Here is a 14,692-nt window from a genome sequence, read left to right as displayed (position 1 = left end):
GAGCTGGATTCGCAGGAGGGGGCTCCGTGGGCTCAGGGCTTGTTCTTGTTTGCCCAGCACACTCCTCAAGTAGCTTGCAGGGAGCCCAAATCCCCGACTCGGCGCTACCTCTGTTCCTCCTGCTCCACGGCTGAATAAGAGCTGACTGGTCCCTCCCCAGGGCTCTCACCCTCTGATGAAATCTGCTGGTGCAACAAGCTCTTGGGGCCATTTCTGTCAGGACCAGTTACAAGGCTTGTATCAGGGGTCATGGTGCTTCCCACACAGCTATCTGCTGAGAAGCATTAAATGCATCATACAGCCACTCTTTGCCCCAAAACTAAGTGATGGATAAAGCCAAGGACCTAAAGACTGGGGCCACGAGTTAAACTCCTACCCTACAAGTGGACACCAGCCTACAGGGCCCAACAACCCCCGTCCTAACGCGACCAGCAGCCCCTCACAGCAGAGCTGCAGCTGCAGCGCTGCTACGTGTCAGGAAAAGCAGGGCGATGCTGGGAGGGGAGGCTTGAGGGACAGGGGCAAAGCTGCCTGAAGACAAGAGTGTGCCACACCAACAAGGGATCAACTACTGCTGGAACAACAGTTTGTACGTGGTGATTAAGCACACGGGCATGGCTGTAACTGGGAAAAGTGCCCAGTGCTTGCCTGCAGTATGCCTGGTTTTAGCCAGAGCTGTCAAGTCTCTTGGTTTCACAAGCAATACATTATTTCAGCCTTCCCCCTCCCAAACAGAGAAAACTCATCTTTTCGCCAGAGCCAATGTTCTGTTCCTCCTGCCTGCTCATTCACACCAGAGGCCCACCAGAACGGCCGCATCCAACCGCGTCTCATTTACTTTTATTGATGATGCCAGCTTTGTAGCAAGAGAAACAAAACAACACATTGAATTTGGGACAACTGAAAATCAGTTTTCCACTCCTCCATAAAAGGAGAGGAGCCGAGCAAGAGCTATTGATGTTTTCCAGCAGTAATATTCCACTTACATTAGTCACTCTCCTGTGCCACCCGTTGCATAGCTCAGATGTTCACATACAGATAGGTCTGAGATGGGTACACGCAGCAGCCCCACACACTATTCTCTTGACAGTACCATGTAGTCATAAGCCTTTTAAAATTACTTCATAATCTGTCTTTTGACATTTGAATGCCACAGTGAGCAAGTCTTCTGGTACCCAGCACTTGTGCAGCATCAGGAGACCCAGCCCAGCGATGCTCATGTTTTGTCTCGTCATGCCGCCTTCGAGCTCTACCCTGAACATAAGGCTTGAGGGGGTTCAGCGCACTGGCACGGCTATGTCCCAGATGGATTGAATGATCTAATGGCACACAAATGAACCAGTCATGCCGTTCCTTGACTTTTATATGTCAGCGCACCAGATGTGCTGTATGGCTGGACAGCTGCAGCGTGCAATCTGGTACCAATCTGCATGACAGATGTTGACTTGCACCAGACATTTGTCCCATCCTAGTGTCCCCTAAACTCTGCCCTAGATGCTGTGGTCTAAAACACACAAACCCAAAGCTGTATGGCAATTTAGCCAGTGTCATGGACCACCAGTAGATAAAACAACAAACCTGGCCCTCCTGAATAGATTGGTCAGGGTCCTTCTTGCACTTGCCACAAGGCACACCTACCTGTGATCTCCACACCTGTGCTAACCCCAGCCTGCTGATGGAGTTGGTATAAATAACACGCAAGCAAGACCTCTCCTATGTATCCCTTGGTACTTTGGTTTTTGGGAGCTGCCCACTAGCTATCAGCATCAAACGTACTTTTAATTGCTGTTTTTGTATTGTCATTAAGTCGAAACGAAGACATTGATCTCTATCGATTCGTGGAAAGGCTCACTTTGTTTGCTCAGCCCTTCCATTGCTTATCAGGGTTGTGCCAAGAGCTTGACACACACAGACTGAAAAGGAAATTAAAGTAATGAGAGAGTGATGGCACACTCATGCCAATCTCATTCTCTATCAGACTCTGCTGCAAAAGGAAAGCGGCAGAGGCAACAGCTTCTGGTTATTGTCAGAGTTGTGCCAGCAGTGTCAGGAATTTGTACTATTTCCACATGAATCCAGTGCATCAGTATCGATGGATAATAAATAGAGGAGAGAGGTTCTCTCTATAGACAGAAGAGCATCTAGGCATCACAACTTGATTTCCCTCAGCAGCTTTTCCATTATTCTGTTCTGGCTTTCTTCTCCCCAGGTGCTTATACACATTATTTTAGCTTCCTAATTCATATTCTTAAAAGGCACCACTAAGATCTAACCCCTCTGCACCCTCAGGAGAAAAAACACTGGTGTCTCAGTCATACAAGGAGTTCATCTCTCCACTCACCGCTCTCCCCCAAGGCTGCAAGAGTCCTGCTCGTACACCTAGGATTTTCTCTGCTCATGCTGACAATACAAGAATAAGACTTGGGAGCAGCAATGTTCCTCCAGCTGCCAATCACGCCACCAAAAAGCCACCCACCAAACGTCCTTCCCTTTCTATCAAGATTAGAAAGGGAGGATGACAGCTGGAAGATGACAGCTGTCAAATCAGGTGGCATTCTGCCCCAAACCACTGCCCCCAACCCTACCAAGATGAGATTGCTGTGTGGGTCACAGCTCCCTGCAGATAACCTGGGGCTATGTCAGCATTGCACCTACATCCTCTTCGACTCAAACTCCTTCTGCAAACTTCACAGCCAAGCTTGCAGTTCCTATAGGCAGTCATCTCCTGGGGACTACCTCTCCCTGACCACCCACTCCAGGTGGAAGCCTTTCAGCCAACGCATCTCTCTTCTGGGGACTGCACCACCAGGTTTAGGGGTCTCACAAACCTCACTACAGAGTTTTTGGACCCTACAACAGCATTGGCTGTTCATTCTCAATGTCTCTCACTTCTCACATTCTTGTGTTTGTATTTAAATAGGCTGGCTTCCAAGCCTCCTTTCTACAGATACTAACAATGTCATCTAAGCATTATTTTGATGCAGCAACAGACCAACTCTTCTGCTCCCTGAGCAAAGGAAGTGAAAAACACCCTGAATCCAACAGGCTGATGACAAACGGTCTTTTTTTTCTGGGCAGTGAAACACTTAGTCTCTCCCAGTAGCAATAAAGAAAAGCATATCTTTAAATTACACTTGTTGTCATCTGACTGCTGTAAAACAGGGATTCATTTACCTCCGAAGTTCTGTTCTCTTAGGCGCATAGGGGATGCCTTCCTGTGGAAAGCCAAGGCCAGAACCATTAATCAGAGAATCCTACGGACTAGCAGCCAAAGAGACACCAGCTGATCTAATCCATCTATGCACCACACATTTTCAAAGTGTTGCTGCCCAGACTGTCCTTGGTCTATCAAAGAGCTTTGCCTACCAGAGTTGGCAATTTAGCATTTTACAGAACCGCTGATTCCTCCTGGAAAAGTTCAGGAGGACTATTCCAAGGAGCAATCCTACTGCCACATCAAGTAGCTTTTGCATTTCTCTGCCCCTGTTCCTTGTTACAAAAGGTCTTTACTGGAAAGATCTGCTTCTTAAAGAAAGATTCTCAACTCCTTCCATGTATTCTCAATTCCTTCCATGTGAAAAATCTGGTCCTCCCTGAAAACAGTCACCACAGACTTTTCCACTTCAGTTGTGAAGTCGCTACAGAGGGCTAGTGCTCCAGTGAAGGGTTAAGCATAGGAGCCCAGGCTTGATTACTGAATAATAAAAAAACCCTTCATGCACACAACATCAGAAACAGTTATGTAGGTCCTGACATGTTGAGCTCCATGAGGGATGAAGATACTCCTGAAACAAGCCAAACGTCAGTTCGGCCTAGGTTTACACCAGAGTAAGTCATGGGCAGCTGTAATATACCCTGGCAGTGAATGGTTCACAGCTATAATCATGGTTCAGGACTATACCTGTTGGTCAGCCAGTTCCTCACCCATGCCATTTTGGGATGAGGTACGGAGGAGTTGCCATACAGGATAGATTTTCCCCAGGCCATATCAGAAGGGCCATTTTGAAATTACTTGCCTGCAGTTTTCCATTGTGTGCATTTCTTCTCCCAGATTATTTCATGGCTGTGTAATAGGACTGATTATAAGTATTACTTCCCAAAGCATACTCATTTGATTACTTTTCAAATAAAATGACAGTGAAGATTACTTGCAGGTAAGACACTGACTACAAGTATTTTATTCTTGCTCTGCGTATCAGTTGTCATGACAATCACTGAGGACACTGATTTAGAGTCCAATTCAGACATGGCAGAAAATCCATCAGCACCTACATATTCTGAGGAAGATAATTCTTGAAATTGATTCTAGTTACTCACCCACAGACTTCTCTGAAGACTTTGTTTTCAGAAGGTGCTGAGGAATCCCCACTTTGTATACCTTAATTCACTACTAGCATTTTCAAAGGCTTATTTTTGCCATTATTTCTAAGAGAAAATCACCACTAATGTATGTAATGCATTCCAGTTTGGGCCAGTAAGCTTTCTAGTGGAAATTATTTTTTAATATCTTCAGAAAAAAAAACATTTTTCCTGGTATAGAATTTCGCAGTGGTCTTTTCTGGGAGATATGCTGCGTGATCTCTGGCACTACAGGAGGCAGCATTGTCTAGCACTTAGAGCAGCGGGAGTCCAAAGACCTGAGTTCTGTTTCTGGCTCTCCCACTCACTCTCTGCGTGACATTTAGCAGGTCAATTAACTTCCCTGTAACTCTCTTTTTCTACATGTGAAATGGGTGTACTGGGCTGCAGTCCTCTTTCTGCACCCTGTTTATATCAGAAGGATACCAAGTGAAAAGCGTTGCCCAGGTGTTTCAAGATGCTGGGATGGAAGATGCACTGCACAGTCAGCAGCAGCACTAACACCAGGAATAGGGAACTCTGGTATCTGTTCACTTTCACTGATTTAGTGCCTAAATATTAAAAAGTCCAAATTCTCAAGGAGCGCTTTTCTGAAAATCCCATTATTTTTCACCCAGATGCTGATTTCACTATTTTTAATCTCAGAATGTCTATGCTTGTTTCAGTAGAATTATTATTCTGGTATAAATATAAGCAGATCCAAACTCTTAGTACCCTGCTCATTACTCCCTTCTGATTAGGATCTTTGTGTATGTGGATCTGTGCCAGTGCTGACTTCTTCCCAATACTGGAAAAAAGACAAGGCATTGCCTTGGCAGTTTAACCCTTTTCTTCCCGAGACACCACAGTCAGGCAAGAGTCATAAGGAACGGCATTACACCATGCTCACAGATGTAATAACATATTGCAGAATGACTTCTGTAAGAGGAGGACTGATTTAGTATGTGCCTATGATGAGTGAAGAGCAGCCAGCACAGAGCTAGTGTATTGCTAAAGATTATATTAGATAAAACAAGTTATTCATCCACCTCCATGTCCCCTCCCATTAAATTTTAATAAACCCACTCTTATGGGAGAAAAGAAAGGACACGCACCCCGCTGAATTATTTACAGCCTTTGTTGTGTATGGCAAAGAAGTCCCTCTTATGTCAGTAAATGATATTTTTCTATTGATTTTCTCTCTCAGAACACCTAGGTGAAAATCAGGTTTGGAGAAAAAAAAAAGAAAAAAAAAAGAAAACAGATGCAAAGTGCAAGCCAGAACAGAAAGTTGGAGGGAGAGATGATAAAGTTTGTATTTATGAAAGATATTGATCAATTTGACACACCAGTGGCAGATACTCAAATTAGCTGTCATAATTCCAGTGATGCAGAGGGACACACAGGCATAAGCTCCATTAAATATAACCTACATCCAGAACAGTCAGATGAGATTTGGGAGACTGAACTCTGAAGTCCCACAGGAGATACCTGCAGTTGATTTATATTCCTGATTTCCTATTCCCTTACCAACTGTGCAATCAGTTCCTGGAGGTGGGCAGGGAATAATTTCAATAGCTAAACTGTGATTCACCCAGCCAATTAAGGAGTTCTGAGATGGGCCCTAAGAAATCCTCCAGCTTCAGTCTTCCTGGGACAGAACTACATTCAGCTCTGACACTGGGCCTGAAATCATCAGGGCTCAGTTAATAGTAGGAGAATCCAATATAAAGCTGCATTAGTTTTCATACATCAATATTCACACATTTTAGACCTTTTAAAAGTAGCAAGAAGTAGGACAATGTCCCGGTTGTACACGAGGATCAGGTTTATTCTGTAACTCCATGTACAAAAAGCATCGCTGCAAAACAGTAATTAAGCTGGCAACCACTGCCTAGTCGCTATCAACATATAAAAATCACCTACATGTTTCAGCCTAAAGCTTCTGTCAGGGTCAAAGCCAGGTTGCTTGACTCCAAGTTCGCTGGCATCTATCTCACGCTGGCTGCTGCGATGTTCCCTTGTGGATGGTGCATGGCTTTGTGAACAAATCACAATAATCTCATTTCCAAAGTGTTCCACTTAAGTCTTTCTTGCACTGATGCAAGGAAGCATTTACTCCTCATTACTAGCCCCGTATGTGGCATGTAATCACCTTGAAATATTTAACTGGCTGACTTTCATCTTGGTAACAGTACGGGGTGGGGTATCAGGCTGGGGTATAAATAAACCACGATATAAATCATCATGAACCAGGCATTAAATCGGTATATAAATCAAAAATTATAGAAGTCAGAGATGAAAAAGACCCATTAGATCATCCTGTTTGTTCTTTCCTGTGTTCTCACCCTAAGAATGCACAAGGCATCATTCTTGATTAGCCAGGAGACATAGAAAAACGCCCATCTTTCCCCCTCTGTTTCTCTCAAGAGAGAAAGAAGGGAAACAGAGCACACTGTGTGCATATTAATAAAGCTATATTTTGACTGGCTGAATGACTGGAAATGATTAGTGATGGTATGTTTTACCTGTCAACATCTCCACGCTGCAACTGGCAAAACGTCTCTAATGCTCTCTTGCAAAAGTCACAAGTAAGGCTGGAGGGAGGTTGTTCTCAGCTTCCCTGCACTCAGAACTGCTCCTTAAGTACTCTAAGACCCTTTACTATGACAGAGGTAAAGCAAGCTCTTCTTTTTTGCAACATGATGGGGGACAACATAAAACATCACATAAGCCGAGGTGAATCCAGGTGCCTGCATGTACAAATAGCAAAACCAAACCAAAATATCAAAACATTTTGGAAGGTGCAGTATCAAGCATGCCGAAGCTAGGAAAAGAGAAACTGTGACCCTTTCAAAAGGGTCAGTGTGAAAGCTGGGAACCCATGCAACACTCTAAGAGCAGTAGGAGCTGAGATCAGTCTGCTGACATACTGCTGCTCCTCCTCCCTCTGACACAAGCACTTTCCTCTCTGCTTACCGCAAAAGTCCTTGGTGGTGATAGGCCAATTCACTTAAACTTCTTCAGAGGCAGTCCCTAACCATGTTTTCCTCATTTACTCTGAACACAGCTTGAGCTGGGTGACCATTTGAAGTCTGATTTACAGGCTGTGGAGCACGCATTGCTGCCAAATACTGTAAAAAGCAAGTCTTAATCATCTCCAATTGGACACCCAAAAAAGCAGTTAATTTCAATTTGCAAGCCTAGAATGGAAGTTACAGCCCACCTCAAATGACATTGTAAGTATAAACTTAGTATCTGTGCCACACTTTGGTACAATTATGACAAGTGCCACAAAGTTTGTGAAATAGTTTTAAATTCTCTCCGTGGATGAGGAATTGTGTTCTGCGATAAAAGGCCAGCAGCAATACATTAAGCAATGAAAAATTCAGACATTGAAGAGATCATTGAATGGGAACGGAATATCCCAAATGTATGGAAAAAGGCAGGGGTCCTGTAGAAAACACAGCAGGTGTTACAGTAATTAAAGACTTGATAATGAGTGTGCTCAGAGAGGATAAATTAAGGCCAAGTATGCAGCCTGAACTGTCATCTCCTAACTTGACGTGCTTGTGCTTGCAACCTGAAAAAGGCTCATGATTTCGTCACCCGTATACATTCCCAAATTTAAAGTAAACAAACGACAAAAGCAGGAGTTGTAGCATGGGGTTTCTTACTGATCCTGAAGAGCAGTGAGTGGTTCACCAGAATTCTGACCACCCCAGAGCCCCCCGTTATGTCAGCTGGTGGACGAACCAACGGCAGTAACAAGACGCCACCATACATGTAGACCAACCCTGCTGGTCAAGGGAGCAGGATGAGACCTCCACTCCCACAGGGCATTTCACAGATGTGTTGGCAGTAGATAAACAGCAAGACTCTTGACTTGTGCACTTCACACAGGGCTTCAAAGGCTCTCCTTCCCTGCTCATTTCCTGTCCCCATAAAGCTTGGCCATTTGTGCACTTTCCCTCCCACTGCCCTACCCCAGTCTGTGTCCAGTAATCCCTGGTCCCACCTCTCCACACCCATCAGCCCAGATGGAGTTTCACCCCTTTCCCTGTCCTCATCTTCTGCCTTCCCAGCTCCTGCCCATATTTCCTACTCAGGCATCCCTGTCACAATTCAGGACGGGGAGTTCTAGTGCCTACCTCCTTACGCCTTCCCTGCTCTTCTGCCTCTGAGCTAGAAAGCTAATATGCAGTTGGAGAAGCTATTTGCTATTGTAGGTATTAAGGTCACTGCCATATTAACAGAGCCTAAGATGAAACCTAGAAGAAGGCAATAAAATCCCTTAAAGGTTTCAAAATAGGTTGCTTTTTTTTTTTGGCATCAAAATCTAAGACCATTTTTATATCTTAGCTTGAAATATAAAGATGTGAAGAAAACCCTACAACAGAGAGGGCGGTGGAAATAAGGTCTGTCAGTACCACCTGGTCAATAGCTTTGGGAATGACAAATATTATGGAGATCCAACACCAGCAGACCTCCAGGCATGTGAGCACCTGCTGCATGACTAACCTGCAGGATGGCTGTCCCGTCTGCTTTAATAGCCGATGCATTCAGGAATGACATCATATTGTCGGCCAAATGGCACGGGCCAGCAGGACGGTGTCGTTCTTCAGCCTGTACCTCCATCTGGGGGTCGAGGTGGCTAATTAAAAATGAAACAGCATTTCCTTGTAGGGGAAGATAGGAATGGAAAGAGACCCAAGGGAATATGGTTGAGAGTGGGGAAGAAAGGAGCAAGAAAAGTGGGATGCTGCCTATTTATTTCAAACACTGCTTTCAGTAGTACCCAGCAAAAAAAAAGTAAAAATTCTCTTGGGTCAGCACTTAATACAGATACAAGAATGAAATATTTATTGTTGCTTATAAAAGCATCAGACAGGGTCAAGCCCGTGAGCCTACTGGTGTTACTAATGCATTGTCAAGCTATGATCTGAGCTTGTGCACAAATCTCAGCAGCTCGTTCCACGGGCTGGGGAAGCCTGTAAATTTAGAAGTGCAGACATTACTGTCTTCTCCAGAGTGCTAATTGCTGCCTCTCCCATCAGTACCACAAGTGACCTCCACAAAAGGAGATTCTTCCAGTCCCTCACACCCAGTAATAAGGAAGTAGTTGAGTGCTTCCTAGGCCTAAATCAAGAAGCCTAGTGGTAATAAGTGCCTTATTCTCCTAGAGAGCCTGCAAAGTTTGGACTATTAAGGACGATAAAATCCATTGAGACTTCAGCATAAGAGATGCTATACAAATTAAAATATTACCACTCTTCACATCCTGTAGAAATCCTTCATTTCCTCCAATACTTGCTGCTCTCAGAATGTGTCAGGCTATTACTTTTGACTTTACAACTCATTTTTTATGCAAATGGCTTTCAGAACACCACAAACAGAAGATTATTGCAATTTTCAACAGAGAAGGCAAATGTTCTCATTCCAATTAACACAAAGCTTCACGGTTCCTCTTTTCTTGACAATGCAGCTCCCCATCTCAATACCCTAAATTCAGAACCCACATTCTCTGACCCCACAGGAGAAGCAGGGGGTAGGAGACAGTTAAGAGAGTATGCCAGACAAGGCGTGTTCCAAAAAAAGGAAAAGCAGAATTCCAAGCATTTCTCAGCAAGCAGCAGCTACCTGTTTGTGAACTGGTTCTCCCCAAAGCAGCATGGTGACAATTCTACCTCAGCTGTGCAGGAGGAGATCAGTTTCCATAGCAATTCCAGCCACTTTCTGCCCAGATGCAGCATGCTCCATGTTTCTGGGCACAGAAGACAGCTGCTGACCCAGCACTGCAGAGGACAGGCCTAGGAGCCAAAAGTAAGGTGGAGAGGAACAGACACAAACAGAAGTTCCTTCTTGCGTGGCCAGTTTTAATCCAAAGTAAAAATTCAGGCTTTTGACATGTAGGGAGGAAGGAAAAAATAACAGGCGTAGAGACAGATCTATCAACCTCGCATGATAGGCTCTGTGAGTCAGCAAAATAAAAAGCTTTGGGAGAGAAGGAAGAATTTTTCATCTCTCCTGATCTGGAGACGTTCACGCAATACAGTGCAAGCCACGGGGAGCTGTGCCATACAAAGGCTCTGAGCACCATACAGCATTTGTTCCATTTTAGCTACCAGTGCAGGAGAAAGGGAGGAAGCAGTAGTTTGGTTTGTTCTCAGAAAAATAAATCTCATTCTTCAAGAACATGCATCAGGAACTTGCTTGTTTGCAATGCTTTAAAACCATAACACTTTCTTTGCCTGTCTTGTAGAGAAGACAGCCCTAGAAAAGCCCCTTTTCTCCTTCGCTTGCCAAGACCACAGTGAGGAAGGCTAGAATGGATGCAGAAGCTTTTTTTATGGCCAGCTTTCTTACAGTACAAGCATCTCATTAAAATGCTTATTCTGTGACCTGAAAATGCCTTGCACCACTCCTAATGTCTGTACCATATTCTGCAGCTCAGACCCTTGTCACAACCACTTTCCCCATGTTTTGTGAACACAAATCCGTAGCACAACGAAAGGAAACCTAAGGGAACACAAAACACATGGAACAAAATATGCCAACAAATACAGAACTGTTTAGATTTTCATTCAAATAATCTACACCTCCATTTTCTAAAAGGATCAGTGCTGCTGCTACAGTTTTTCAGAAGCCAGAACTCTAGCTCAGATTTCTGTGCACGAGGCTGGGGCCAAAGTGTGACAGGGTAAATGACTAACGGTGACTCAATCATACCATTACAGCAGCGTCTTCCATGAAGAGACAGTTACTTGTGCTCCAAGTTGTTGGACACAGCACTCTTTCCCTTCTCCCTTCCCCTCCCAGCTTGTACAGACACTAGTTTTGTCTAATTAGATGAACACTGTCTCCTGACAGAAGAAAGCTGGCAATACTACAATCACCCTTCCCTCCATCCCTATTTAACCGGAGATAGCTGAGAGGAAGTGATTGCAGGGAAGTGAAGTCTTATTTCCCTGGCTCATGCTGCCATAGGCAATCAGTTTGGAGCAGAGGTTCCATCTTGAAAATGTCAAACAGAATGAAAAAAGACAAAAATCAAAAATGTCAGCCCCAACCATTCCTCCAGGTCCAGCTGCTCCCCTGGGTTATTCTAGCATAGCTGACAGCACAGCTAGAGGAATATCTGCTTTCTGTGCCAACTGGTGCCATGGGGTCCTCAGCCTCAAGTTTCCCCTCACCCACTCCTGCAATTCAAGAGAAACTGCTGGAGCACCAGTCCTGCCTGCCAGCCTGAAGAAAGCAGCATGCTGAGCGTGGCTGAGTCCTCTTTTCTCTGCTCCCCAAACCAGTACGCATACAAAACAATGGATTTCCTTCCCAGGTTCATAGTTTCTTCCCATGCACCCAGAAAGGAAAATAACCACTACTGAAATGCAGATATGTCAAAGGACGGCAGTGGCTTCAACCTGGAAGTGGTATTTTCTTTAGTAGGGTGCCCGGACACTCCAGTTTCACTTTTCCAGTTCTTCTGAAATTCTCCAGATGCCATTTTGTCCCAGCATTTCATCAGGAAATAGGGTTTGTTCTACTATCTCATGCTCCAGATCTGAGACGTTACCTATGTCAAGACCATGAGGAACAACAGGCCTGCTCCTTCATTGCCTGTCACAACACTCAGGGGAAGGGAAGTTCTGAATAGGAAGTTGTTCAGAGGAAAATAACGTTCAGGTTGACTTGGAAGTGTTATTCTGCCTCAGCATGAGCAGTGGTGTGCTGAAGTAGCTGTGCCCTGGATGAAGCTAGTCCAGAGATACAGAAATGCAACAGATGCTAAGGCAGGAACACTTACAGGGAGTTTCTGAAGGTAATTTGTCATACTGCTTGTAGCTACTCCGTCACAAATGTTTGTTAAAGGGAGAACATTCCCCTCAGCTTAAGCACTATTTGAAAAGATTGCTGTTCTCCTTGTCTTTTAAGGAATGTTGTGGAAAAAACAAGAAGGTTGCAAGCACCTTTAACACTACATACAACTTGAATGCAGCGGCCTGCATCTACCCCACGTATCAAACACTCGCCATTACACCCAACTGCTCTGGAGAAGAGAGCTTCAGCAAAGTATTTTTCCTTCTCTGTCTATACAGAGATAGAACTGAAGCATGAATCTGGCTATCTACATCTGCCTACACTTATCTGACTCATGAACTAGCAAGAGAATCTGGGTCAGAAATATGCACACACCCCCACACACTCGGTGTACCCTCCTCAGGAAAGAAACAAACAGCCTCACCCCGAAAGTGCTTCGAACCAGATCAGATATGTAAATGTGAGAGTGCTGTGTCTAGACTGCCACTTCGGAGAGTGCCAAGCGTGCTCCTGAAGGCTGCTGACAACCGTGCTAAGGAACTCGCTGATCCCACCACGGGATGCACACACTGAGGGACTAATGTGGCCAGGCACACCAGTAGTTAACAGCCTCAGGATAGTCCTATACCTGAGCCATTGCTGAAATAGATTTCTTTAAGGCAATAATTCCTATATTAATTAGGGAAGTTCCCAGAGAACAGGTGCAGAAAAGTCATGATTGCTCACAGCAGTGGCAAAAGCACAGATACACAGCCAAAAGAATAAACTGAAGTCTCTTCCTATTGAACTCGAATAGGAGACATCCGCCTCTCTCTGAGGGGTGGTTGTTTGTCCTCCTCCCTCCCCAAAGAAGAGAAATTTTAACTTAAAACTGACACCAGAGATGACAGGTGGTAGCAGGAAACCTGAGAGGTTCCTACTACCCAATCTTCTGATTTCAGGGACAAACGAGCACAGCAAAGTATTTTTCAAGACTGGCTTCTTATTACCTACCTTCTGAGAGGGAAGCAGAAGCATGATAAATAAAAGGAATACTGAACTCATATCAAAATTAAACAATGTGTATTTATCCACACAGACACATTTCATAAAAAAAATAGAGGAGTTTAGCAAGATCTTCTAGAACTTCCTTAATTGTTTATCAGATTTTACCAAGTAAGCATACAAGCACCAATGAAAGGCAGGCCTGACCTTACCAATTCAGAAAGTGAAGTATATCATTATGGCTTCTCCTCCCCAGAGCATAAGAGGCTTCCAACAGAGCAATAGCCACATAAGGCAGGAGTGAAACAGGGACCAAAAGCCCTGGAAATACCAGAGGTCTTACACATTTCTAAAGCTGATGGTTTGGACAGTAGCTGCTCACTGCTGCCTTTCAAGATTTTGCACCAGAATCAGCATCCCTTAATTTCTGTCATCTTCAAAGGGCTGTTAACTGCCTAGACTGAGGAGGAACCCTGAACATTCATCAGTCCCTATGACTATGTAATAACAAGAGGAAGTTGCAGTGGCATCCTTCCTCGTGAAATCCTACCTCTTTCATCTTGTTAGTGGAAGCCCTTTTCCATTTCCAATATGAGGAGAAAAGCTTTAAGGCCAGCCATACATCTCAAGGCAGTTCCTTCCATCCCTGTCAGATATTGTTGGCTTCAGCAAATGTTACAAGTTGGCGACCACCAGTTACAGTTATCACTGAGGGCTAAATGCTCCTTCCCAGTGCCTTAAAGGGTGCAGCGTATCTTTCTACATCTTCAAAGGAGAGTGATGCCACACTCGCTCGGGAGCTGCAGGCAGCAGGACATATTCTACAAAGCCAGCAATGAATTCTGCTGGAAGCAGGAAACTCAGCAGTGGCATGAACTGCATGAGAATACACTTACATTCTGTAAGCAGAATTCTGGAGCATTCCACTAAATTAAAAAAGTAGGGCATTGATCTGGTTATTCGTTTTATTATTCATTTTATTATTTAACTAAATATTAATCTTTGCACATGAATGCCTCTTCCCTACCACCACTTTTTCATGCCTCAGCAGAATTTCTAGTCAGCAGCAAAAAGAGATGTAGGTCCTAAGAGCAAATCGATCCATCTGCTACAAAGACTAACTGTATGTGAGAACAGAGCTCTAAGTGGGATGCCTGTCAAAGCCTCTCTTCTCATTTATTACTGGGTACCTCCCTTAGTCTGTACATGAGGAAAACCGAGAAGAAAGCCAGCAGTACTCACGCAAGGCATGCCACTCATCCTGGCGGATTGTCTTGGTGATGTTGTAGGTGAGGTTCTTGGGAATGGTCGCTGAGGAGTAGTGGTACTTGATGTACGTGCACCGCTCAATTGCTCCTGGAAAGGGAAAAACGTAGAAGAAAGTGCTGTTAAATGAATGCAACATGTCGTCCCAGCTGTAGACCAGACAGATCTGACAAGCAAAAGCAAAGGCCTACTATCAATCCACTGTGACAGTCAATGCTACTTTTGGCCCATGACAGGCTCAAGCTAGTTGTAGGGGAAGCTCACGTGAAAACTTACGATACATCAA

The 14,692-nt window shown here is 44.4% G+C and overlaps 1 protein-coding gene across 1 annotated transcript in view; it reads right to left on the bottom strand.

Moving 5' to 3' along the window:
- TMEM178B (transmembrane protein 178B) overlaps nucleotides 1–14,692 on the bottom strand; it is a 207,396-nt gene that overhangs the window by 134,183 nt on the left and 58,521 nt on the right. Inside the window, exon 2 of the mRNA XM_035568558.1 lies at nucleotides 14,383–14,496. Within this exon, the coding sequence (XP_035424451.1) occupies nucleotides 14,383–14,496 (114 nt within the window). The remainder of the gene's footprint in view (nucleotides 1–14,382; nucleotides 14,497–14,692) is intronic.

The sequence above is a fragment of the Cygnus atratus genome, chromosome 1 (genome assembly GCF_013377495.2).
Source record: "Cygnus atratus isolate AKBS03 ecotype Queensland, Australia chromosome 1, CAtr_DNAZoo_HiC_assembly, whole genome shotgun sequence".
NCBI lineage: Eukaryota > Metazoa > Chordata > Aves > Anseriformes > Anatidae > Cygnus > Cygnus atratus.
The sequence above is the reverse complement of the archived record's forward strand: the minus strand, read 5'-3'. Positions and strand labels throughout refer to the sequence as shown.